Source organism: Saccopteryx bilineata, chromosome 9 (genome assembly GCF_036850765.1).
Source record: "Saccopteryx bilineata isolate mSacBil1 chromosome 9, mSacBil1_pri_phased_curated, whole genome shotgun sequence".
Lineage (NCBI taxonomy): Eukaryota > Metazoa > Chordata > Mammalia > Chiroptera > Emballonuridae > Saccopteryx > Saccopteryx bilineata.
The window spans coordinates 26865949-26893319 of NC_089498.1; the positions used below are offsets into that span (position 1 = coordinate 26865949).

General features: G+C 47.4%; 1 protein-coding gene and 1 long non-coding RNA gene across 5 annotated transcripts; both read left to right on the forward strand.

Moving 5' to 3' along the window:
- Positions 1–4828: 4828 nt before the first annotated feature.
- MON1B (MON1 homolog B, secretory trafficking associated) lies at positions 4829–17275 on the forward strand. Of its 3 annotated transcripts, XM_066242133.1 has the most exons (8): positions 4829–4970; positions 5349–5506; positions 7477–7806; positions 8203–8259; positions 8356–9175; positions 9545–9692; positions 13795–14018; positions 14051–17275. In XM_066242133.1, the coding sequence occupies exons 2-7, from the start codon at positions 5359–5361 to the stop codon at positions 14002–14004; spliced, it is 1713 nt and encodes a 570-aa protein (XP_066098230.1). In that variant the 5' UTR covers positions 4829–4970; positions 5349–5358; the 3' UTR covers positions 14005–14018; positions 14051–17275. The 3 variants fall into 3 exon arrangements, with proteins under 3 accessions (XP_066098230.1, XP_066098229.1, XP_066098231.1); XM_066242132.1 differs by having other exon boundaries at positions 13795–17275; XM_066242134.1 differs by lacking the exon at positions 8203–8259 and having other exon boundaries at positions 13795–17275.
- An 8020-nt stretch (positions 17276–25295) lies between these two features.
- On the forward strand, positions 25296–25958 carry LOC136313418 (uncharacterized). 2 transcript variants are annotated; one of them, XR_010727141.1, is made up of 3 exons: positions 25296–25387; positions 25589–25617; positions 25825–25958. It is a non-coding gene; the product is annotated as an uncharacterized lncRNA (long non-coding RNA). The 2 variants fall into 2 exon arrangements; XR_010727140.1 differs by having other exon boundaries at positions 25313–25387; positions 25589–25729; positions 25825–25952.
- The last annotated feature ends 1413 nt before the right edge of the window (positions 25959–27371 follow it).

Below are 27371 nucleotides of genomic sequence, written 5' to 3' on the forward strand. Positions count from 1 at the left end.
ACTATAATAAAATAGCATAAACAGGGTGGCTTAAATAACAGGCATTTACTTCTCACAGCTCTGCAAGCTGGAAAGTCCAAAATCAAGGAGGGAGCAGATTTAGTATCTATTGAGGACCCATTTCCTGGTTTTCAGACCACTGCACTCTTGCTATATCCCAGAGAGAGAAAGCAAGCTTTCTGGTATCTTCTTATAAAGCCACTAATCCCATCACATGCACTCACCTTTATGACACTCCCAAAGCTCCCTTCTTATTAAGATAATATCAGGCCTGACCTGTGCTGACACAGTGGGTAAAGCGCCAACCTGGAACACTGAGGTCGCCAGTTTGAAACCTCGGGCTTGCCTGGTTAAGGCTCATATGGGAGTTGATGCTTCCTGCTCTCCACCCATCCCCTAATCTCCTCTCTAAAATGAATAAAAATAAAATCTTTAAGAATGCATTATTTAAAAAATAATAATATCATATTAAGATAATGTTTCCTCAAAAATTCATGGTAGGGTATTCATCACAATTACACTAAAACATGGACTTTTTTTTTGGAGTTTTCCAATCAACGATCATAGTATAATCCCAATTTATTTAGATCTTCTTGGTTTCTTTCAGCAAAATTTTATAGTAACCTGGATAGAGGCTTTGCACACATAATACAAACATTCCCTCTAACTGTTTTGTGGTTTTGATGCTATTGTATCCATCAGTGAATTTTAAAATTTTTCATTACTATTTAATTGTAGACATTAAATTGCAGACATTAAATTCTGATGGTTGTGCAATAGTGCCTCTTGTGGTTTTCATTTGTGTCTCTCTAATGCCTGATTAGTGGAACATCTTGTACATACTTACTAACCATATGCATAACCTCTTTGGTAAAGTAGTTGTTCGGTTTTTGACAATTTTGTTCTTGATTATTCATTTTCTGGTTGAAATTGGAGAGTTGCTAATATAATCAGGTTTATTATATATGTGATCCCCCCCCCCCCAATCAGTGGCTTGTCTCTTATTTTTTTTAGCCTTTCAAAGAGCATAAGTGATTTCTTATTTAATGAAGTCCGATGTATCAAAATTTTTCTTTCTTAGCTTTGGTGATTGTGGCTGAGGGTGTTTTGTGAGGCTGAAGACAAAGTGAGAATCAGGACTACAGTCAGCTCAAGACTCTACTGCAGGGAGAGTCTACCTAGCTTGGCTCTTGGTAGACTTGTTTTTTGCCTTGAGAGCCATTTCACCCACCTCATGATATGGCATCTGGCTTCTCCTAAGCGAGAGAGATAAGGAGTTTGCCCAGGAAAGAAGATACATCTTTATAACTAATCAGAAAAAGGCAACCCTTCAGTCTACCATATTTTATACCTCAGAACTGAGTCATTAAATCCAGTATACACTTAAATGTAAGGGTTTACACAAAAGTATGAATACCAAGATGCAGAAATAATTGGAGGATATCTTAGAGGCCTTTTACTACCATTCACAATTCACCTTCTGTCACCCAAAATATTATATATAACACTTTCATATGAAGAATGCTCTCACCCTCCCTTCAAAGTCCCCCCAAATTCTCATCTTGTTCTAGTATAAACTAAAACAAATCCAGAATCTCCTCATGTGGATCAGGTCCAGGTATGGATGAAACTCCCCTGCTGTAGTTCCTGTTGACATAAGAACATCCAAACCTGTAAAGAATTTTTATAAAAATTTACTTAAGCCAAACAGGGAATACACCTGGAAGCAAGACCTCAACAGACTGAGATAAATGCTTCCAAGAAATGACAGTTTGGGAATGGGGCTAGCCCCTTACTAAGTGAAACAGAGTGCTGAAAGCTCCAAATCTGTGGTTTCATTTTCACCTATTAGTCCCACGGGGTAAGTAGGTGCTAATGTTGTTGCACTTGAATTCAGGGCAAGAAGTATTCCATTCAAAATTATGTATCTAACAAAGTCTCCATCACTTTCACTGTGGAAGTCTATTTGAGCAATGAGATAAATGTAGCTAAGATCATCATTCCTCTTCTCCCAATTCCTGTTCACAGCACAGTCTGGAGAAAATAAGAGCAAGGGATCAAAGACAAGAAGAATGACAAGACAGAAAAAGCAAAGAAAAGTGAGGAGCAAGAGTCAAGGAGACAGAGCAGAAAATAGCATAATGGGGCAGGGAACAAAAACTAGGAGCAGGGAGCAGAGATACAAATCAGAGAAGAGTATAGAAGAAGGTTTGGGGGCACAGAAAAGAGAGACAGGGTGAAGAACAGGTGGACGGGGCAGGTAATAGGGAAGTAAAGACACCAAGTGTTCCTGCAGTACAGATACAACTGAGGGAACCAGTCATAACTACACAACTACACAAATGCACTACAAGTTTCCTTATTTCTGCTCATGGCTGTGTTCTTCTTCCTACCCCAATTTATACCATATATATTCAAGTTCAATTTTCTAGCATTCAGGAAGTCTAAAAGGAAAAGAGCCTATAGCATGAGGGTCACCATGATGTATCCAGATAAGCAGAGAAAAGTTTCTAATGTGATTTTTGACTTGTCAGTTCCAGAGGCTCAAGACATCCTGAGACAAGCAGAGAAGTAGGCATGGTTGTTCAGTTCTGGGAACATAATGTTCTAGTGACCTCATGAAAAAAGAATGTGTATAGTAAAAGACTCTTTCCTGGGCTTGTGGGTGGGCCTAATACGGAGGTCTTTAGTAGAATGAGAGGGCAAGTATCTGGAGACTGATCAACCCACCTCAAATAAAGTATTTCTCTTTGGGGATGCCCATTTTGGGATGTAAACCCAATTATTCCCCTTAACAGTCATATAAATGAAACTCAAATACCCTTTGGTTGTCTTGATCCTCTGTAATGAGGGGTCTTACCATTTCACCAGGATATACTGAACTCCAGAAACTCCATTCTTTTGGCCAGGGCTATTTCTTCATGTTGTGTTTTGGTAGGAACATGGATGTGGGGAGAATTGGTGTTTACTGATGATGTTGATTCATGAAAAAGTATATTCTCGCTGACATGACGACGACAGTGGAATTGAGCACAGCACGCTGAGGGAAAGGGAGTCACAATTCAGAAAAACCCTGTTGTGAAGGGATGGAAGTCCATCTGCTGAGGTGTGATCAGAGTATATTTCTCCTAAGATTCCCCAATGTAAAGAGGAATCCTGTGGGCGATAGAGCTGGAGGCTCCACGCGGCTGGTCCTCATCAGGGGTTTTGCTCAGCGGAACTCCGGACAGATGCCTCTCTGCTGGCCAGACGGAGAGAGCATGGGAAGCCAGAGACCAAGAGAGAGCAATGCAAGAGCAACAGAGGAAGAGAGAGAAGGCGACATACTGGAGAGAGAAAACTAAAGGACTGAGAGACACACAATGACCTGGAGTGACCAGAGGTAGTCAACCTTTTTATACCTACCGCCCACTTTTGTATCTCTGTTAGTAGTAAAATTTTCTAACCGCCCACCTGTTCCACAGTAATGGTGATTTATAAAGTAGGGAAGTAACTTTACTTTATAAAATTTATAAAGCAGAGTTACAGCAAATTAAAGCATATAATAACTACTTACCAAGCACTTTATGTCAGATTTTCGCTAAGTGTGTCAGTATAAATCTTTTTAAAACAACTCACTATAGTTAAATCTATCTTTTTATTTATATATACTTTGGTTGCTCCGCTACTGCCCATCATGAAAGCTGGAACGCCCACTAGTGGGCAGTAGAGACCAGGTTGACTAACCACTGAGTCCTAGACAAAAGAGACAAAAATAGAGGGAGGACACAGGGAGATACAGAGACAAACACACCGGAAGAGAGACAGAGACTCAGAGAGAAACACCCAGACACAGAGAAACAGAAACAGACTCACAGGGAGTCGCAGGCAGAGACATTCAGAGCTAAAGAGGAGAGTCCAGGGCGGGCGCGTCCACACCTCCAGCTCGCCTTCACATTAAAATAATACATTAGGACCACTCTAATCCCACCCACTGCGTTCCTCTTTCTATAAAGACTCCCTCTAAATCCCAACGCCCTCTCCTCGTTCAGCCAATAGTGGCGCGAAGCGGCCGATGGGCATTTCCCTCAACTAATGCGACTCAGAAGGTCGCCAAGGCCACGCCCAGAGGCAACCCTGTTAGATTTGGAATTCTAATCTCTATAGCTCCACCCACAGAGCCGTGTATTGAAAAGGAACGTCAGTTCATCCTTTTGTCCGTCTGGGCAAGCCCTGGTCAGCCTGCACGTGAGCTTCGCAAACTCACTTTCCCGCGCCATGAAGATGTCCACGGCTCGCGCATCCCTTTTTCCAGAGACCGCGAGGGCTTTGCCTGCCTGAGTCGGTGACGACTCCCGAACACTCTATTTCTAAGAGTTCCGCCTCCCGCTTTAGCAGCCGAATATCATAGGCTGCCCAGGTTGCGCACGGCACTCCAATTGGAAGCAAAGGCTGTCCGTCAAGCATTCAGACTCCACCTTCATTACCCCCCCCACACACACACACACACACACACATACACTCTCCGCCCCCTCCTTTCTTGGTGGATAAGTGAGGCTGAAGTTGCTTCACTTCTGAGAGAGCACGTTTAGTGTCAGGCACGTATCTAACATTACTCAGGCTGAGAACGTCCTCGAGTGAAGAGAGGACTTGGCCCGAGCCTTTGATTGGGTTCGAGAAAATGTCAGTCAAGGAATGGGCAGGTTTAATCGCAAACCAACGCACAGTATTGGTAGAAAGAAATACGAGGCGGCTAAGAAGCCGACTTCTCTTGATTGCGCCGTAGGAGAGGCAGTGCCGCCCTCCTACTCCGGATTGGCTGAGCGTGAGCCGCGCCCCCTCACGCCGACAGCCTTCAGTACCAGAAGTGGGCCCGGCTCGCCCGGGCTACCCGCGCCAGGCAGTACGGTGGGCGGGAGTGCAGAGCGGGCTCGCTGGTTTCCCAGCTAAGATCCGACGTAGATCCGGGAGTGGTGCGCTCCATCTCAACGGTGAGCGACGACCAGTGGGCGGCGGGAGAGAAGGGTCGGGCCGGCGGGGAGCGAATGAAACTCCTCAACAGGAAGTCCCTTCTGAGCTTCGTCGCACCCGGAAGTGTGATGTTACCGCGGCTACGGGAAATGGTACCCGGCCAATTGAGATACTGGGTTAAAACAGGTGTTCGTGTATCTTTATTTCCTGAGGCTCGGTAGATCTTCCTTTTCGGCAAGTGTTGGAGGATGCGAGTATTTGGTCATATTTTTAAATGTCTCATCCTGTTTAAAACCGAGGGGAAACGAGCATCAGGAGTGTGTACAAGAGGGCTAAGCTCAGTAAAGGCTTTTAAGTTTCTTTTACTGCCTGTCACCCTCAATTCCCCTCCCGCACAGGGATGTGCAGATGGAGGCCGGAGAAGACACTGCTGCCCCCGCCCCCGGGGACGCAGAGGACTTGGAGGAAACGCGGATCCTCAGCGAAGAGACTGGAGACGGCGGAGAGGTTCGCGAGGACCCAACAGATCCCGGAGACGGGGGCCTGGAGGAAACAGGTATGCCTTTTCCTCACTAGGATCTTAGAAAGAATATATAGGGGGTGCCGTTGTTGGGGGAGATCAATGGGGCCCCAGTGAAGAGTCTTTTGGGTTTAACAGGGTTGCATATAGCCAGAAGGAGGTCATTGTTGACTCACATTGTAGTTCAAATCATCAAGGAATGAAAAGGATATCAGTGGATATCAGTGAATATTCACTGGGGACTTGAGTTGAATTCAGATCTTTGAGGAATCAAAAAGGAACTAGTTGGGGTCAGAGAGGGGCATTGGGGATTTAGAATGTTTAGGTCAATGACTGACCAAAAGAAACTTAATAGAGTCAAAGGTGAACTATTTAGAAGTCAGTGTATTTGGGGGCTAGGGTGTTAATTATGTCATTGAGGTAGGGAAGAGGATCAATAGGAATCAATGGACATTCAGAGTATTTACATCTTTGAGAAGACATTGGTGAATTGTTGGAGTCTGAAGGAACTAGATGTTAGTGGATGTTTATGGAGGTCATTGGTGTGGGAGGTTGTGGCCATCAGTGAGATTATTTGGAGAGTTAGAGAACTAGTAGGAGGGTCTTTGAAGACCTAGGCGGATGTGAAAGGTATTGTGTGGAGAATCAGTGGGAGTCCCTGGGGGAATTGCTCAATGACCACTTTGGGATTAGTGGATGTTAATGAGGTCACTAGGAAGGATCAGAGGACATCTCTGAGACTAAATAGTGGTGGGGGGGTCTTTGAGAACTTGGGAATTATTGGCAACTAATGGCAGCTATTGGGAAGAGGTCATCGGAAATTGGGTGCACATGGAATCAGAAAATGTCCATCAGAGAATGAAGGAATATGAGGTCATTGGGATTTTATGGGGAAATTTTAGAGACATAGTTGCCAGTGGATAATAATAGTTGACTCCGGGGATCAATGGGCATCAACAGGAATTAATGGAAGGGTGTCAGGGGAATCAGTAGGGGAGCATTGAAGTTGTGGGTTTTATTGGTAATTGGTATTGATGATCATTGGGAAGGGCAGTGAAGGTGATTATTAAAGTCCTGGGTATTGGTGTATATTATGGTGGTTTTTATAAGGAGGGGAGTGGATACCACTGAGAATAAAGGCAGTTGGGGACAGAATAGTCAGTGGAGGTCATTGAAGTCCTAGGTATTAGTGGAGCTTAATAGTGATCACTGGAGAGAAGGGAGAATGGAATAAAAGAAGGGAGTCACCAGAGGGCCCTAGAAGTCTTGGATGTTAGTGGAGATTAATAGTGGTCATATTGGAGATGGAATGGACATGAAGTAGAATAGATTGTGGGTCAGGGCAGTCACTGAAGATCATTGAAGCCCCAGGTATTAATGATGTTGATGTCAGGTCATTGGAATGTTAGTGAACAACAGTGGGAGTAAATAGGAGAGGGGGGTTGAGGGGTTCCTAAAGATTAGAGTGTTAGTGGATATTTGTGGCAGTCATTGGGAGAATTCATGGTCATCATAAAGGATATAAGTGGTGCTCAGGAGAGTCAGTGGGGTCATCAGTGATTGAAGGATGTCAGTGAGAATATTTAAGGAAGTAAGGGTGGGAAGCAGTCAAAGACCCAAGTATTAACAGATGTAATGGCCACTATTACATCTGTTGTGGTGAGTGATATCAGGAGAATAATGAAGGGTCAGGTCATTAATGGGGGATCACTGAAGATGAAGTTTATTCAGAGGCAATGGGATACTTTAAGACTTGGGAGTGACAGTTATTGAAAGGAGAATAATTGGTCTCTAGGGACTTAGAGGGTTCAGTTATGACAATGAGAGATTGGATTATTGGGGCTTGAAGGGGATCATGTGGATGTAATGGAGGGGCAGAGGAGATACCTGGAGGTTTGTGTCAGCATCAGAGGTCATTGATGGGGCTGGTAGGGATTTGGTGGGTCCTTAGGCATGGGGTGACTGGGAGTCCACAGGCAGATGACCCACCAGGGACTCCCTTTCAGGATCTGAGACCAAGGACCAGCCACCCAGCTTGCTGTCACCGCTGCCTCAGTCAGAGTCCCCTTCATGTACTTGTGGGCTCTGGGATCCTGCAACCTCTGAGAATAGTCCCATCGGTGACCCTGAGAGTAGCTCTGGGGACCAGGGCGGAGACCCCAGTGACGAGGACTGGCGCAGCAAGCGGAAGCATGTGTTTGTGCTGAGCGAGGCAGGCAAGCCCATCTACTCGAGGTACGGTAGTGTGGAGGCACTGTCGACCACCATGGGTGTGATGACAGCCCTTGTGTCCTTCGTGCAGAGCGCAGGAGACGCCATCCGCACCATCTATGCTGGTGAGCAGAAGGGCAGGAGGCAGAACAGGGGGCGGTGACTGGGAACAGGGTTGGTGGCCAGCTGTTGGTCTGTCAGGCATCCTTAGCCACTGTCCAGCCAGCAGGAGTGGGTCAGTGTGTGGATGGCTGTCCAGGCATCTGAAGGGGGGTAGAGGAGGCTGTGTCCATCTGCCAGTTTGGCCTTCTGGGTTCTGAGTGCATAGCTCACTGGATGTGAGTGACTGGCTGGGATCTTCCTTGTGATCTGACAGCATGCTTTTGTGGGTTGTGTGGCTGAGCTGGGTGTCTTTCTGGTTGAGCCAGTCCTTGCTTCATCTTCCCCCACTTCATGCTGTATGTCTAACCTGGTACTTTGATCATCCCATCATGTCTCCACAAACGTTCAAACTCCCCCAGCTTGTCCTTACCCTAGTTCAAGTGTCCACAGAGTGACCGCGCAAGCTCAGGACAGAGGTGTGTGTTCAGGGAAAGGGCGGAAGAGCCTCACCTGACCCCCTCAAGTCACCACTGACTCATCTCTGCCTCCTGCCCATCCCTTCCTTCCCCTAGAGGACCACAAGCTGGTGTTCCTGCAACAGGGCCCCCTGCTGCTGGTGGCTGTGTCAAGGACTCCTCAGTCGGCAGCCCAGCTGCGGGGGGAGCTGCTAGCCGTGCACGCACAGATCGTGAGCACACTGACACGCGCCAGCGTGGCCCGCATCTTCGCCCGGAAGCAGAACTACGACCTCCGCCGCCTGCTGGCTGGCTCGGAGCGCACGCTAGACCGGCTTCTGGACAGCGTGGAGCGGGACCCGGGGGCCCTGCTGCTGGGTGCCGTGCGCTGTGTGCCCCTCGCTCGCCCGCTGCGGGAAGCACTGGGCGCACTGCTCCGACGTTGCACAGCACCCGGCCTGGCGCTCTCTGTGCTGGCGGTGGGCGGTCAACTGGTGACAGCAGCCCAGGAGCGGACTGTGCTGGCTGAGTGCCGCCTGGACCCCGCCGACTTGCAGTTGCTGCTCAACTGGGTCAGTGCACCGGCCTTTGCAGCGGGAGAGGCATGGGCACCTGTGTGCCTGCCCCGCTTCAACCCCGATGGTTTTTTCTACGCCTATGTGGCCCGCCTGGACGCCATGCCTGTCTGCCTGCTGCTGCTTGGCACTGACCCTGAGGCCTTCCATGACATGGCCACCTGCCGGCGCCTGGTGGAAGACGGCATGCACTCCCTTGGTGCCATGCGCACCCTTGCAGAGGCTGCCAGCTTCTCTAGTACTCCATCAGCCAGTGCCCCCTCCTACAGTGTACAGGCCGTAGGGGCACCTGGCCTCCGGCACTTTCTCTATAAGCCACTGGACATCCCCGACCATCACCGCCAGCTGCCCCAGTTCACCAGGTGGGTCCTGATCCTGTAGGCAGTTGGCCGGGTGGGAAGGCTTGTCTAACTGCAGGGTTCGGCATCCCACAGACATGACTCGGGATAGAGAGCTAGCACGCTCTAAAGATGGAGTAGAAAGGGTCTCTAACTGATGAGGGAGGCTCAACCACCAATCACAAGGAATCCGCTATTCTAATGGAGAATAGGGCTCCAATACTCAAGGGATCCCATAGTTTGATGGAGAAATTGGGCCTCCAGCTATGGGGATGCCTCAAGTTTAACGAGGAAGGCTTAGCTCCCTAATTAATTGAACTCTCTAGTCTGGGGAGGTGGGCCGCCAAGAAAAGCCTAGACTGACCTTGTACCCGGCCCTGCCCGTCACTGCAGCCCTGAGCTAGAGGCCCCCTACAGCAGCGAGGAGGAACGGCAGCGCCTCTCGGACCTATACCACCGCCTGCACGCGCGCCTCCACAGCACCTCGCGGCCCCTGCGCCTCATCTACCACGTGGCTGAGAAGGAGACACTGCTGGCCTGGGTGAGCTGGGTTGGGCTCGGAAGGGGTTAATTCTCTGCTTCAGTTCTTTGTTCCCTTCATTGTATCCCCCATCGCAAACTCCATCTATCAAGCACACTGTGCCTTTGCCTCAGCTACGTATACTTTTGCCTTCAACACTGTCACTGCCATTACACACCTGTCTTTGAAACCCATAAGGATCAATCACAATGTCTTCAAACCTCATTAGCCCCATCATTCTGTTTGCTGTTCTCTCATTTGCAACCAGTAGAGTGTCTTTGACTTTTGAGAGGGCCCATTACTGTGCCTGCTGGTTCCCCATTTTCCCATAGGGCCTGCCCAGGTGTCTGCAGGCACCAGTTCAGGGTGGACGCCCTGAGTCACGCCCAGCTCTCCTTGAACATCACAGCTTGGCCCCATGCTATGACTTGTACCTGGGCTGTCCTCCCCTGGGGTCTTTGCAGGGCTCCTGTCCTCACTTCCTATGGATCTATTAAAAGTCAGCTATTGCCTGACCAGGCGGTGGCGCAGTGGATAGAGCGTCAGACTGAGATGCGGAGGATCCAGGTTCGAGACCCCGAGGTCGCCAGCTTGAGCGCGGGCTCATCTGGTTTGAGCAAAAAGCTCATCAGCTTGGACCCAAGGTCGCTGGCTCCAGCAAGGGGTTACTCGGTCTGCTGAAGGCCCATGGTCAAGGCACATATGAGAAAGCAATCAATGAACAACTCAAGTGTCACAACGAAAAACTGATGATTGATGCTTCTCATTTCTCTCCCTTCCTGTCTATCTGTCCCTATCTATCCCTCTCTCTGACTCTCTCTCTCTGACCCTGTAAAAAAAAAAAAAAAAAAAAAAGTCAGCTATTGTGGGAGTTTGGTCAAGGTGACCCCATTGGAAATGGCACCTTCCCCCAGGCTCTGCCATTTAGTGCACATTTATTAAATAATTTATTAGGCCCCTATTGTGTATCAGGCATTGTTCTAGGCCAAGGACTTTATTTTTAACTTTTTTAAACTTCAGTTTTTCAAGCAATTTTAGATTTACAAAGAAGTTGCAAAATAGTACAAAGAATTATTACTATAAATAGTACCATCACCTAGTTTTTCCAGAAATCAACATAACCACAGTAACTTATCAAAATCAGGAAAGTAACATCAGTATAATAACATCCTGGCCACAGACTTAGTTCAGATTTCCCCAGTTGTCCCACTAAGGTCTTTTCACTGGTCCAGAATCCAGTCCAGGGTCACATGTTGTGTCTTCCTAGTCTCATTTATTTCGGAACAGTTCCTCCATCATTTTCGTCTTTCATGACTTTAGCCTTTTAAAGACTACCAGCCGGTTAGTTTATAGAATGTCCTTCTACTTGGGTTTTTCTGATAGTTTATCATAACTAATTTGAGTCATGCATTTTTGGAAAGAATATCACAGAAATGATGTTCTGCCCTTCTTTGTATCATATTAGGAAGTTCATGATGTCAGTTTGTCCCATTTTTGATAATGTTAACTTTGATCACTTAGGGTGGCATATGCCAGATTTATCCACTATCAAGTTAGTGTTTTTCCCCTTTGTAATTAGTAAATAGCATGAAGTGATTATGTCAGTGTTCTGTTTCTCATCATACTTTGATTCACTAATGTTAATATCTATTAAAGATTCTTCCTTTTTTTTTAATTCAGTGACAGGAGGGTAAGCAGAGACAGACTCCCGCATGCACCCCAACCAGGATCTACCTGGCAAGCCCACTAGGGGACATGCTCTGCCCATTGGGGCATTGCTCTGTTGCTCAGCAGCCAAGCTCTTAGCACCTGAGGCAGAGGCCATGGAGCCATTCTCAGCGCCCAGGGCCAATTTGCTCCAGTAGAATCATGGCTGCAGGGGGGGTGGAGAGAGAGAGAGAGAGGTAGAGAGAGGCAAATTGGGGAGGGGTGGAGAAGCAGATGGGCACTTCGCCTGTGTGTCCTGACTAGGAATCAAACCCGGGATATCCACATGCCAGGCCGATGCTCTACCACTGAGCCATCCCGCCAGGACCTCATTAATGATTCTTGCCTTCAAAGATATTACTCTGGTCTTTATTAGATGGTGATTTTCTAACCCTATCATTTCTTCTACAGTTATTGTTTGAGATTCTATTGTCTTGAAGAACTTTTCCTCCTGTATTTGTTTGTTAATTTCTAAATTTTATATCACTGTGGTCTCATTAGTTTTTCTTTAATTCAGCAGGCTAAAAGCCTTTTCTATGATTTATTTTGTTGCTCAAATTGTCTCAGATTTAGCTAGTGGGAGCTGTGATTTAGGCCAGCTAGTCCTGGTGTCATTTTGACATGTCCCCATCACTGCTGGAGCACTCTTCCTTTCTGGCACAAGATGTTCCAAGCTTATTCTGCACTATCTCTGTGTCAGTCCATTTATCCAAGTAGCCCTTGTACCTTTTAGGGAAGAATGGTATTTCGAAACCAAGATATGGCCCTGACCAGTGGCTCAATGGATAGAGTGTCGCCCAGGTGTATAGACGTCCCAGGTTTGATTCCTAATCAGGATATTACAGGGGAAGCAACCGTCTGCTTCTCTCCCCCTCTGTGTCCCCTTTCTTCTCTCCCTCTCCCTCTCCTGCAGCCAGTGGTATGATTGATTCAAGCGTGGCCCCCGGGTGCTGAGGATAGCTCAGTTGGTCTGAGTGTATCGGCTTCAGGCAATAAAAATAGCTCGGTATTCGAGCATCAGCCCCAGACAGGGTTGCTGGATGGATCCCAGTTGGGGTGCATGTATGAGTCTGCCTCACTATCTCCCCTCCTCTCACCTAAAACAAACAAACAAAAAAAACAAGATATGGTAGGCCCAGGATTTTAAATATGGTGGGGCAGAGAGGTAGTAGGCCATTTAGGGACCTGGAAGAAGACTACAGCTGGCAGAGGGAAAGGACTGTGTAAATGCTGTGAGGTGGGACTGAGCCTGGTTTGTCTCAGGAACAGCAAGGACAGGCAAGAGTGGCTGGAACAAAGTGAGAGAGGGGGAACTGAGAGGCAGAGTGGAAAGTTACTAGTGATCTAGTCACATTAAGTCTCTCAGGTTGGTGTGAGGATTAAATTGAATTAATCCTCTGTTTACACTCAGGATACAGATGATGAAGACATAGGTGTTTGGAGTTTAGAACAGGACCTTGTATATAGCAGTTGCTCATTAAAAAGCATTAATTTTGTTATACCCATTCTACAGATGAGCAAACTGAGTCCACACATAGAGCCAGCATCACCCAATTGAAGCTACTAGATCTAAATCAGTGGTTCTCAACCTTTCTAATGCCATGACCCCGCAATACAGTTCCTCATGTTGTGGTGACCCCAAATCAAAAAATAATTTTGGTGGCTACTTCATAACTGTAATTTTGCTATAGTTATGATTCGGAATGTAAATACCTGATATGCATTATGTATTTTCTGATGGCTTTAAGGTGACCCTGCTGGGGTCACGACCCACAGGTTGAGAACTGCTGATCTAAATGATCCCTTAGCTCAACTGAGAACCCATAGCCCATGCATAACACAATATCAGCTTACCACCTGACCAGTGGTGGCACAGTGAATAGAACGTTGACTTGGGACACTGAAGTCCCAGGTTTGAAACCTTCAAGTCGCTGGCTTGAGCGTGGGCTCATCTGGCTTGAGCACAGGATCATGAGCTTAAAAGTAGGGTCACTGGCTTGAGTGTGGGATCATAGTCATGACTCCATGGTTGCTAGTTTGAGCCCAAAGGTAACTGACATGAAGCCCAAGGTTGCTGGCTGGGGACCAAGGTCACTGGCTTGAGCAGGGCATCACTGGCTCAGCTTGAGCCCCCCGGCCAAGGCACATATGAGAAACAATCAATGAACAACCAAAGTGATGCAACTACAAGTTGATGCTTCTCATCTCCCTCTTTGTCTTGTCTTTTTATCTCTTTCTCTCGCAAAAAATAATTATCAGCTTACCTGCTTCAGCCCAGTGACCAGACAGCACCAACTGGGAGCTGCTGCCAGATGTGTCTTCCAGACAGGAGACAGGCATGGGGCCAGAGTCAAATGAACAGGAACGGGCCTGACCAGTTCCAGCGTACTGACCCTGTCTCCTCTCAAACCCGCAGGTAACCTCCAAATTTGAGCTCTATACCTGCCTCAGCCCACTGGTGACCAAGGCAGGTGCCATCTTGGTAGTGACCAAACTCCTGCGCTGGGTGAAGAAAGAGGAGGATCGGCTCTTCATTCGTTGCCCACCCAAGTACTCCACACCCCCAGCAGCCTCATCTGCCTCTACGGACCAGGCTCCCCATAACGGCTTGTTCATTGGACCTTGAAAGGCAGAACTCCCGGATTGCGTAGTGCTGGGAACGACCACCTTTGGTTTTTACCTCTGTCTCCACTCTGGAAATGGGGCGGGTGGGAGGGTGGGAGATTGATGGTGGTGTCTGTGGCTGGCCTCTCTTCTGGGCAGTGGGGCAGGATCTGAGGGCCTGCCCACGAATGGGAGATGGATGGCAGCACAACTCCCACTGGTGAGCAGGCTGCTTCCCCAGCTCCCTCATGCACCTCCACCTGTGGAGAAATCCTGAGGCCTCTTTCCTTCCCTCTACTCACTTCCTCCACTCGGATGATGGTCCAGCCTCTGTCGGGGGCTTTCTCCTCCCATCCTGGGCACCACACCCTCTGTCCTGCATCTGGAATTTCCCACTTCAATGGGGCTCTTGAGTGTCCAGGGCCGGTCAAGGTCTCTGGGTGGTCCACCAGGGATTATGAAATTGGGAATGCAATGCTAGCCTGTGCTCGGAACTGGCCTGAGGAGTCTTTAAAAAAACAAACTAAAGAAAAGGCCTAAACCAATCCCCACAAGGACATTCCTTTGTCTTTCATGTACTTCATACTTAAACCTGTCAGAAATGATCCCCATCAATGTTGCTTGCTGCTCATGTTAATGAGAAAGGTGGCCTCCACAGTGAACCTTTCTGTGTAACAGGACAAAGCCCCTGACTTCACATAGTAGCTGAGATCCAGAATTTTCACATAGGAGAGGCACTGAGCTCATAAGGCTCCTCATTTGTGAAATGTAGGTAACCACACTCATAGGCTGTTAAATGAGGATTTGTGAGCGAAAAGGGACTCGAACTCGTGTGCCACCACATAACACGTACATTTGTCCCAGACTTTCTTACAACCTGCACTACACGAGCAAGCTGGAGAGAGAGACGCCTCCCTAGAGTTTATATATGTACTCACAGCACTTACTCCCCAGTACGCTTAGGCCTAAGTTCTGCACCTGTTTTCTCTTCGAGCTGGAGGTGAGTGCCGCAAACTGCATCAGAGGCACGCTGAAATCCCATTGCTCTGGCCTCGGCCCACTGAGGAGCAGGCGCACACTCCACGCATGCGCACTGCAGAGTCTTTCTGCCTTCGTGTCTTTTTTTTTTTTTTTTTTTTTAACAATTGTCCAAAGTGCATGCCCCAAGTGTCTGTGTTGGAAAATGGCGGAGAAGTTGGAGCCTTTGAAAGGACAGTCACTGGAAGCCTTGGAGGAGGAGGTTGAGGAGGGTGAAGGTAATGAGGATAAGCTGGCCTCGTCTGGCCAGGGAAGAAGGGGGAAACCTCTGTCCCATTCAAATGATGAAATATTGATAGTACTAAAAAGTAAAAGTTTAAGCCTTTTATAAAATACTGTTCAATAATGTGGAGTTGAATAACATGCATATTTCCATCTAGATTAACTCTTGTCAGCTTGATTGACAGACTGCTTAGTATTCTGAAGTAAACCGTACTTCAGTATGCATCTCTTCTAGCAACCAGTGAAGGTAGTCATTCTCACAAAAATCGCTCTGCTGCCACCATATCTAGGAAAATTAATAGCTACTACCTCCCCAATATCATTGGACACCCAGCACATTTCACACTTTGTGCAGACTCAGGTCTTTATTGAGAATGGCCGCTCCCACCGACAGCTTTTCTCCAAGGCATTTTATGACACCCACACCCTAGCAAGGGGGAGCAATTGCCTACAGACAAGTGGGAATTGCAGTCTAACCTCCCAAGACAGTGATCCACTACTGGCCGCTAGCATTTTTTTTTTTTTTAACAATAGGAATTTTTTAAATGTCCCAAAGTCCAGAAAATAGCATGATGAATGCCCATGTTCCCATCACTGTTTCAACAGTTGTCAACTTTCTGCCCTCCTTTCATCTATAACCCCCTTTCCTGCACAGTCTGCTAGATAATAAACACATTGGATTGCATTTTTTCCAGTCCTATCTATGCAGACATTGACAATAATGGTGATTATTTACCCATTTATTGTCCTAGGATGTGAGCTCCACCAGAACCATTTATTGCTGTTTCCCCAACATGCAAACAATGCCTGCTTGGCTTATAGTAGGTGCTCAGTACTTTCCTTTGTTTATTCTATGAATAATGAAATGACTAACATGGAGAGCTCTCCTGGAATAGGGCCACACATCGAATGCCAGCTTTCAACAAAAGGCAGGCAGAAATGAGACGGATGCAAATCTCACTTGTTAAGCACTTACTGTAACTGCCATTGTGCTAAAATACTCTTAGTAGCAATCTTTCCGATTTGTCATAATTGAAGTTACTAATTTCATCAGCAACGGAGAACATTTAAAAGCATGTCAAGTTACCATTTCTAGCCATTAAAATTGGTTTTATAAAGGGAGGGGATAATATCTAGTATTGATTACTCTGAGGGAAAAGGCCATCACTTGTCTCACTGGGAGAGCTGACCAGTAAAGACTTTGCCAGGGGCAGTTTGGCAGAATATTTTTAGCATCTAAAATGCTGTCCGGTCACATCTCTAGTCACCAGGCTTAGTAATCAGAACACACAGAGGTGCGGACTAGAGGGAGTCATTAGAGTGCTGTGGATGGAAGCAAAACTCGCGGAGCAGTCATGGGAATGGCCAACTTTAGGTATATTTAGGCATATTGTGGAATGCCAGGGTGGAGGGTTTTTTAAACAGAGGAAAAAGTAATTGAATTCCAATTTAAAATAATTAAAAATAAATTGTAAAAGGATAAGATCATGGTTTATTGACACTCCAAAAAGAAGATATTTCTATGAGGTAAAAGCAATTTTGGATTTTAAAAGTCTGGCAGGGGGCAGTGTCAACCCTAGCCTTGTGTGGGTGGCACAGAAAAATATCTGAAGCCGAAAGGCCTGACGACTCAGCAAGGGACTTGGGTCTTGGGGGCTGTGCAAAAGTGGAGGCCCTTTTTTTGTTTCTTTTATTTTTCTTTTAAGAAAATGTAAGTAGTACTATATAATTTTAAAGAATGAGAAAGGAGAAAATTTGAATGGCTTCCAAGGATCATATATTAATATTGACTTCTCAGTTTTGATGGTTATACTGTGGTTACCTGGGAGGTTCCCCTTGCATAGAGGAAATAGACACTGGAACATTAAGGAGGAATGAGCCATGATGCCTGCAATTTACGGGAAATACAGGTGGAAAACCTGATAGAAGGGCAAGTAGGGGCCTTGTCTATTTCTACAACTCATGTACATCTAAAATTATTTCAAAATAAAAGGCTTAAAGGGGGCTCGTGTGCTATAGGCTCTTCTGTAACATGGATTTCTAAAAGATTTTATCAAGGTGTTAATTGGATTATTTAAGAGATTTACTGATCAGCCATGATCTTACTCCATGACTAAGCTAAAATACAGGGGAGAGGAAAAATATAGATAGAGCTTTTACAGAAGTGGTTGCAAACGCCAGCTATAAAAGGCATGCGGACAATCAGGTGACATCACCTATGTTCTGGGTACTGAGTGATATTAATTATCCAATGATTAGTGATGACTATTAATATTGGTGTGATTATAGGATTGGAGTCATCTAAGAAAATGTCTTACAGAAGTAGTGAGACTTAAGTATCTGGGGATGACGTGTCAGGAAGCCTGGGGCTTGCTTCAAAATACTTCAGCCCAGTAAAAAGGAGCGCTGAAGCAAATATGCATGAATATTAATGACTGTCAGATCTGCGCAATCAGTAAATCAGAGTTCACCATGGTATTCTCCCTACTTTTGTGTACATTCGGAAGTTTTTATAATGAAATATTTTTAAAAAACAAATACTTATTATGAAAGCTTTAATTTTTGTATTTAATTTCCAAATATTAAGAGTATTTTAAAATGTCTAAAGTCTCAAGAGGATAGATACCAGCCTAATAATATCAGAAAGGCACTGAGATTTGGGGCCAAGGAGAAAAGGGGAAGTTTCATTTTTAACTTCACGTTTGTGTGGTGTTTGAACGTTTTTAGAATGTTACTTGGATAAGAATGTAAAAATTAAAGCAATACATGAAATACATTCAACTAAAATATCTGAGTGCCTTCACCAAACGGCCGGCAGTGGTTACTTCTGGGAAGGGATGGGACTTGGGGAAGGCGGGTGGGGAAGGGAGACTTTCATTTTTCGTTCCATGTTCTTCCACATTTGTTTAGTAAATAATTTAAATTTTTAAATGGAAAGTCAAATTAATGCGTACTAATTTGTAAAAGATTTCAGGCAAGACAAAAATATGTTTTAAAAAATGAACATACCACCAAATAGTTCAACAACATTTAATAAGTTCAGGTTAAGAACCCCAGGTTTATATGATTTTTAATGGCTGCGAAGAATTACATGCTCCAAATGAGTCATAATCCACTAAGGCATGTTTAGGGTGCTTCCATCTTTTAAGATTACAAACAGTGAACGCCTTGCCCATCATCCTTAACTTCCTTACGACAGATTCCTAGAAGGGGAATTTCTGATCCACAGATGTTAAGTAGGTTTTTGGATATTTACTACCAGAAAGTGAAGTGAACTACTTATATTTGTCTATCAGATTGGCAAAAATGAAAAGGTTGAAAACATACTTGGCTGGTAGGGGTATGGGAAGGAATCTTTCTGGGCCTGCCGAAGACAGGTGGGCACAACTCCATCGTATCAGCCTAATTTAAAAATAGGCATGTTTTTTGATCCAGCAGGTAGCCTTCTGGGAATTTATTCAGTAATACACTCCTGTGTGAGCACAAGGAAGAATGTACGTACAAGGATAGTGTACCGGGTTGAATTGTGTCCCCACCAAAATTTTATGAACACCAGACCTCAGAAGATATTTGGAAAAAGAGTCTTTGTAGATATAACTAGTTAGATGAGGTTTTACTGGATTAGGGTGGGCCCGGATTCGATGAGTGGTGTCCTTGTAAGAAGAGGGAAGTTTGGACACAGAGATAGAATGCAAAGTGAAAACAAACACACACAAAAGGAAGCCCCAGTTTGTGGTAATTTGTTTCGGCAGCCCAAGGAAACTAAAGAAGTTGGTCACTGTAGCATTGCTTATAAGTATCCACTCATAGGGGACTGCTTTAAATTATGGTATATTCACTCAGTGGACCACTATGCAGACACTAAAAAGAACAGAAAGATCAACAGTATACATTGTCAAATGAATGATACAAGCTGTGGAGCATCCTTTATGATATGATACCACTTGTGCTGAAAGGGTGGAGATAGGCTTGTATATGAACTGAGTCATCTCCAAGTAAGCATAAACAGCATGTAACACCAGTGGCTTCTGAGGAGGGCAATTGAGGAGCTTAGGGTCTGAGGGGAAGGACTTCTGACTAGACTCCTTTTTGGCTATTGTGTGATTTGTGAGCTGCCTTTCATTTCTCCGCCCAATTTTAGGTCACTGGGATTCAACCTTTTAGCATTGGTTTAAGATGTCAACATTTTTTTCCTGATTCTTTTTGTTGTTATTGTTATTATAATTCTAAAAGTAACACAGTCTCATGTTAAAACTATAGAGAAGTATATATGGTGAAAAGTGTTTGAAGCAAGATCCAAATTAGGTCTGTTCATTACAGTTAATTGATGTATGTCTCAAGGCTCTTTTAATCATAGTTTTCCCTTTCCCATTTTCCTCTGCAATTTATTTGTTGAAGAAACAAGATTGTCTTGTGGAGTTTGCCAGTCTTGTAATGTTGATTACATCCCCACGATATCATTTAACATGTTTCTCTGCGTCTTGTATTTCCTTTGAATTGGTATTTAGATATCTTACCTTAGTAATATTTTCTTTCTTTTCTTCTTCTTTTTTTCTTTTTGGTTGGCAAGAATCTTTCATAGGTGGTATTATATTCTTCCATCAAGAAACTCATAATAACTGATTAAAGAAATTCACATGAAATCTTTGCCCTACCGCAATGGTTAGAACTTCATACTGATTTTGAACAGGAGCAGCAAAAGCACTTTCCCTTCTTTCATTCTTGAGTTTCATTGAGGAATGTGTGGTGTCCTTTGACGTCTCAGGGAGAAGCTGACCTTTAGGTGCCTCAATTCATCCAGCACACACCATAAACCGTAGGGACCAGGGACGGGGTCCCTGCAGGGTCCCTGCTCTAGCTGGAAGCCTAGCCCTCAGCCTATCCCCGGTTCCAGCCCAGGGGTGTCTGTGAAACCCACTGAGTCTTCCTCCCTCCCTTCCCAGTTAGACCTGGACCTTTCCTCAGCCCCCTGTCACTCTCCCTGGAGCCTGTAATTCTGGTTCTCATCTCCACAGGGCAGACCAAGACTGAAGACTTGCCGGCAATGGTGAAGAAGCCACAGAAAGGTCATGTGTCTCCTTGTACTTGAGGCTCTCTGGGGTTTGAGTCAGGCATGGGGCTCACACCCAGCTCCCTCAACTCTCAACCTTGAGAAGTTATCCGTGGCTCTTCCTCCTAATACAATTTATTCTTTGAATGAAAAATACAGCTTTAAAATTCAAGAAGTATACGGAGATGGAAAACCCAATGCGTGTGTGTGCGTGCGCGCACGCACACACACGCGCGCACACGCACACACACGCACACACACGCACACACACGCACACACACGCCATTTCTTTCCCTGAACAACAGGCCAGCAGCAACAACTGTTTTTTAATTGTTGGCTATTTTTCCAGAGATTAAAAAAAATACATTTTTGCATGTATATTCTTTGTCTACTCTTTTTATATACAAATGACAATACAAATACCTTTGTGCCCTGCTTTGCTTGTTGAGAGGGGCCTGAGAGCCAGCCTACTTCAGGGCTGGGTGGAGCAGTGCTGGCGGGGTTTGAAGTTGGACCCGCCCCCCTCACACCATGACTGCCTGCAGAAGTGCACTGGGGCTCCTACCTAGGCTGCAATTAGAGAAAATGCTTTGCTGGAAATGCACAGTGACCCCGACCACAACCCGAGCCCACCCTGGGGATTTCTCAGTCATAATTAGCACCTTGGAAGCACCCACTGTCCTAGAAGCCACAAGAGTTGGAGTTGGTAGCCTCGGAAAATCCAGGGCTTGAGCTGATTCACTCCAGAGAGTTGGGTTTGGCCCCAACTCTGTGCTGCTGTCGATCTTGAAGCCAATCGGATGAGGAAGAAGGCTTTTCCATACAAAGCGCTGATATTGGGGCTGTGAGAAGGTAGAGATGACTCCACTAAAGAGACGGTGACCTCCCTGTCACTGGAAAACTTGAAAGCTGCCACCACAAAATTAAAGCAGTATTTTCCCCATTTCTCTAATGAGACCGATACCAGAGACCAGATGGACAGAGGTGACGACTGCTTTGCCAGACTTTCAACAGGGTGGGGAAGGCAGGTGGTCTTCGTGGGCTCCCACCACACTCAGAATGGCATCTAGAAGCCTCCACCATATCCAGGAGGCCCTGAGTGATCTGCACCCCCATCTCCCCCCACCTTGCCTCTTGCTACTCACACTTGCAATTAGACTCACGCCTGCCACACCAGCCCCTTAGCCATTGCTTTGGGCATCTGCTCACTCATTCTGTCTGTAGGGACTATGCACTCGTTCCTCTGCCTGCCATGGTTCCTCCCTCCACACCCCCCATTCCCACAAAACTGCAGGGCTCCTTTTCCTGTCTTCATTTGGGCCTTTTCATATCCCAAGAAGCACCTTCTACTCTTTAATCCCTTGCTTCACTTTATTACCACACTGATGTCATATCTCTTTGGTCGATGTCCACCTCTCCACCCAGAATGCAAGCCCCATCTTACAGAGCCCAGCATACAGCAGACACTCAATAAATGTGTGTTGATTGATAGCAACAGGGACACAGTGCCAACACCTGCCCCCCCCCCCCTGCCTTGGACAGCTGGGCAACTGTCTTCTCTGGTTCAATCTTTCTTTCCTTGTGTAGAGGGAAGCCTGGAGCCACAGATAGAAGATCTGATTAACCAGATTTATGAGCTTCAGCAAGGTAACTGGGGCATAGGCTGGCCAGCTGGCCAGGAAGGACTTTGAGTGGCTCCATGTCAAATCTATAAAATTCAGGCTCAGCCCTGGCCAGGTGGCTCAGTGGATAGAGCATTGTTATGGCATGCCCAAGGTTGTGGGTTTGATCCCCAGCAGGGTACATGAGAAGTAACCAATGAATGCACAACTAAATGAAATAACTATGTGGAACGAGTTGATGCTCCTCTCTCTGTCTCTTATTCCCCTTTTTGATAACAGACTCGCTAGACAAAAGACTTCTATGCTCATCTCTGGCATTAGTGGCGTTAAGATGAACTCATTTAATCATTTCTTTTTTTTTTTTTAATTTTATTTTTTTATTTTTTTATTTATTCATTTTAGACAGGAGAGGGAGAGACAGAGAGAGAGGAGAGACAGAGAGAGAGAAGGGGGGAGGAGCTGGAAGCATCAACTCCCATATGTGCCTTGACCAGGCAAGCCCAGGGTTTCGAACCGGCAACCTCAGCATTTCCAGGTCGACGCTTTACCCACTGCGCCACCACAGGTCAGGCCATTTAATCATTTCTTGCTAGTTTCTTTATGCATTTCATCCACTGGTGTCATTCTAAACCTCCCCCTATTGATATCCAGCCCTTCTGCCATCCATTCATTCATTTATCTGTCTGCTCATTTAGGGCCCCCAGTCATCCATTTACCCACCCACCCATCTACTCATTCACCCGCCCACTCACCCGTTTCTCCATTCACCCATCAATACATCTGTCTTACTATCCAACCCTCAATCCAGCCAGCCAGCCAGACATTGTCTGTCCAGCCTTCCATATAATCATCTTCCATCCATTTCATCATTCATTCATTTTCTCCCCATTTCTCCAATCATCTATTCATCTAGCTATTCATTTCTTCACCCAACCATCCACCTACACATCTATCCATCCTTCCAGCAATCCTTTTATTTCTCCACGCAACCTTCTCCCTCCATCATTTCTCTAACCAGGCACCATCTCTTTAGCCAGCCATTCACCCATCCAGTTAACTGTACATCCAATCATCCGCCTCTCCATTATTTGCACCTTTACTTAACATGCTCTGCTGACCAGAGGTGTCACACATTGGTACACCGTGATTTTAGTTATGCAGGAAAACATGATGATAGTTAAAGCGTGTGTGTGCTTAACTACACCACACACACACACAGTCTGATAAGCAGTTTATGGTCATTTATCAACATAATCCTCACAATGACAATGGAAGTAAAGGCTAATGGCATCCTCCGATCATTACCACCATTTTACATATGATTAAACTGAGACCCAGAGAGGTTACGTAACTTGTGCAGGATCACAGTACAATAGCAGATTCAGGCTTTAAGCCAGGACTTTAGAATCTATGAAAGTGAACTACTGCTACCCTCACAAAGTTTTCTTCCAACCAAAGCCCCTCCTTACTGGCTTCAATGTCTCCACTTCCCGCTCAGGTTTACCTACTGCGCAGGCTCAACTTCATGATTTGGTAGGGGGTCATGGTCTAAAAACAGAGTCCATAAAGTTTCACATTCAATCAACAGAAGAAAGGGTAATGAAGAAGGTTAAGAACAGACCCATCTCCTTTCCCACTCCTGCAGGAGGGAGCGGCGGGGGGGGGGGGGGGGGGTGCCATTCAAAGAATTTGATTGAGGTTGTCTTTCTCCTCCCTGGAAGCACGTGCTGCGGGAGTTCATGGACCATATTTCCATCCGTAACTCTCAGATTGAAGAGAGTTATTAACAGAGGAAGCAGGGGCAACCACTGGGGTCAGCTCAGGTCTAGGGCCTAGTGTGGCACTGGGTGGGGACTGGGAATGGGGCTTGCATCGGGGGAGTTTGCTGGAAGAGGAGCTACTGGAACCCAGGCTTGGAGGATAAAGCCCAGAAATGGGCTCCTAGCAGAGGGAGCACCAGGCAAAGATCCAAAGGCCTGAGCATGAGGAACCCCCAGACTGGGCCAAGCTGTGTGTTGGTCCGCGTGTTCTCTCAGTCCTGGGTGTTGGCCCCTAGGTTGCACGTGGAAGGACAACTGGAGGATTTGATGGGCGAACACAAAGACCTCTGGGAATTCCAGGTGAGCCGTCATCATTGCCTCCAATCAAAGCCCCTCTCCTGACTTCAGTGCCTCCACCAGCTGCTCGGGCCCAGCTTCATGGAATGATCCTTGACTCTGTTCTTCCTTTGGCCCATCCACCCAGTCCTTCAGCTTTTACCTTAAATCTGGCCACCTCTCACCATGCCCCACTGCCACATGGTTGCCCAGACTGTCACAGTAACCACTGCTGATCCTGCTTCCCTCTTGCTCACCTAGAGCGTGCTTCCCTTGCAGCGGCAAATGGAAGCCCTGAAAAAGCCATGCTCAGGGCCCTGGCCGGTTGGCTCAGTGGTAGAGCGTCAGCCTGGCGTGCAGAGGTCCCGGGTTCGATTTCCAGCCAAGGCACACAGGAGAAGCGCCCATCTGCTTCTCCACCCCTCCCCCTCTCCTTCCTCTCTGTCTCTCTCTTCCCCGCCCGCAGCCGAAGCTCCATTGGAGCAAAGATGGGCGAGAGACAGTCAGACAGACTCCCGCATGCGCCCGACCGGGATCCACCCGGCACGCCCACCAGGGGGCGACGCCCTGCCCACCAGGGGGCGATGCTCTGCTCCTCTGGGGCGTTGCTCTGCTGCGACCAGAGCCACTCTAGCGCCTGGGGCAGAGGCCAAGGAGCCATCCCCAGCGCCCGGGCCAACTTTGCTCCAATGGAGCCTTGGCTGCGGGAGGGGAAGAGAGAGACGGAGGGGGGAGGAGTGGAGAAGCAGATGGGCGCTTCCCCTGTATGCCTTGGCCAGGAACCGAACCCGGGACTCCTGCACGCCAGGCTGACGCTCTACCACCAAGCCAACCGGCCAGGGCCCAGGTCAGCATTTTAAGAAGAGCAAACTGGAGGATGGGCAGGGAGGATGAGGAGATTGGCAAGACATGAGACTTGAGAAGTACACGGGGACATGGGAGCGATTGGGAGGAAATGTGTCTCCACCAGCTCAGCCACAACAAAACTGCACATCGAGTGAATAAACAGTTGGATGAATGAATGACCTAATTCCAGTAAGGACTCTCTGAGAGGCCCGAAGACGGGGAGGGGCCAGGAGTACAGGTGGACGGACAGTCCTTTCGCTCTCCTGGCAGGTGCCTGAGCGGCGACTGGCCAGGCCACTGGCCAGGGAGATCCGTGCCCTGCAGAGCAGCAAGGAGGAGCTAGCTGCTCACTGAAGGTGGGACTCGGGCGTGGAGTAGAGGGCGAGGGGCGGGGCCGGCTCTTCGAGCCCCAGGCCACACCCGTGACGTCCCCCCACCCCCACCCCTGCAGAGAACTCCGCGCGGACCAAGCTGAAGCTGGTGGAGCGGAGGCTCCTCTCGCAGACTGTGGTCGAGGGCAATGAACAGAGGGTGAGAGGGTAAAGGCCTGGCGAGGGGGAAGGGGCAAGGAGGAAGGGAATGGGCGGATGCCTCCCCAGCCCCAGTAGCAGTGCTTCCAGAAGGGCTGGAGCGGGTGCGGGTCTGCGGGGCCTCGGCGTGTGGGCGCTGCCCCTGCCCCTGTCTTGCTCTCTTCTTCCTCCTCCTCTACTCTCCTCTGTCCCTTCTCCGCAGGCTGAACGTGGATTTGGAGAACTTCAGGGGTGAGTCTCCACCCAGACCCACAGCACCTCAGAGGACTAGGCCGACGCGGGAGAGGTGGGGAGAGAGGAAGACAGATGGGCGGGGATGTCCCCAGTGCCCCTCGGAGAGAAGGTCTATGCCATAGGAGAGCGGGGCACCCCCGGGTGATGACGGTGACAGGGCAAAGGCAGCCGCGGGCCCGGCCGCCTGACTCTCTGCTCCCGCAGGCCGGCCCTGAGCTTCTGGGCGCCCACCACGGGGAGGACCTGGAGCTGCGGGCGGAACTGGCCCTGACGCCCCGCTAAGCCAATAGCACCCATCTGGCCCCCACCCAACTTCAAGAAATAAAGGCAATGATTTCAGATGGTCCTCCCTTGGCTTAGTCTGTGGTCTCGCAGTCACTGGGGGTGATGGAGAGGGTCCGGCAGCCTCAGGGGGCGGGGCTCCAGGCACTCTGGGCGGGGCCTCGGAAGGACTCCGCCCCCAGGCTCGCAGCCGCTGTCGCCGAAGCTCAGTACGTACTGTAAATGTTCCTGAGTATCTCAGTGAACAAGTGGGTGTCAAGTTCACCCCAACTGCACTAACGCATCTCGAATTCCCGAGCCGTCTGTTTCGGCAACCAGAGCAAGAGGGAACGTGTTAGAAACCCACATCGGGTCCTGTGGGACTGCTGTGGTTGAGTGGAATCCCAGAGTCCCTGCATCCCCAGACCCCTCTTGGACCTATCAGAACTGCGCGCCTACCTGAGCTCTCCCTCACAAGTTCGGTTCTAGCTTTCCACCCTTCTCCAAGCACATTGTCATCTTAGAGCTTGTACGTTTAAGGTGCTGTGTCCTCATCTGGGGTGCTTTCCCTCGTGTCTCCTTAGGGTTTTTGCAGGCCTGTTTAAGTATGTCAAACAACTGCTCAGGAGGCTGGCCTGGGGACTCAATTCCAAAAGGCACCTCGCACCAGGCCACTGCCACTTAGTAAGCATATACTGTATTGATTAAGCAAAAATTTGCTGGATGTCTGTTTCATAGCAGACACTAGTGTAGGCCCTGGATTTTAAATAGCATGCTGAGGGAAGGTCTCCCTGAGGAAGTGGTGTCTGAGTAGGGAGGCGAAGGGGGATGGTGAGGGAGTGTCACGTGGGTATCTAGGGAACAGGGCATTTGGCAGAGGGAATGGGGCATGCAGAGGCTGTGACAGGGCTGAGCTTAGCTGTGTTTGTGGAGCATCTAGTGGAGGCCAGCACTGTGGAGCACAATGAGGTGCAGAGGGAGGGAAAATAACATGGAAGACTGGCTGGGCACCCAGTCAAGTTGGGCCTTGTCTATGTAGTTTATCGTGTTCTGAGAACAAGACTGGAACACAGCAAACAGTAGCAATCACATTATAGTGATAGTTCATTATTATTCTCAATCCATCAGTAAAGGGAACTGATGTGTGTGAGTCACTTAGAACAGGGGCTTATAATCCATTAAGAGTTCAATAAAAATAGTTCATATCACCTGAACGGTGGTGGCGCAGTGGATAAAACGTCGACCTAGAAACACTGAGGTTGCCTGTTCAAAACCCTGGGCTTGCCCGGTCAAGGCACATTTGGGAGTTGATGCTTCCTGTTCCTCCCCCTTCTATTTCCCTCCCTCTCTCTCTCCCCTCTCTAAAATAAATAAATAATTTTAAAAAATAGTTCATATCATTTATTATTATTATTTCTAGGCTATAGATGAGGAGCACCAAGGTGTGTATTTCTCTTAGAACAGAGATTATGCAATAAATGCTCCATATA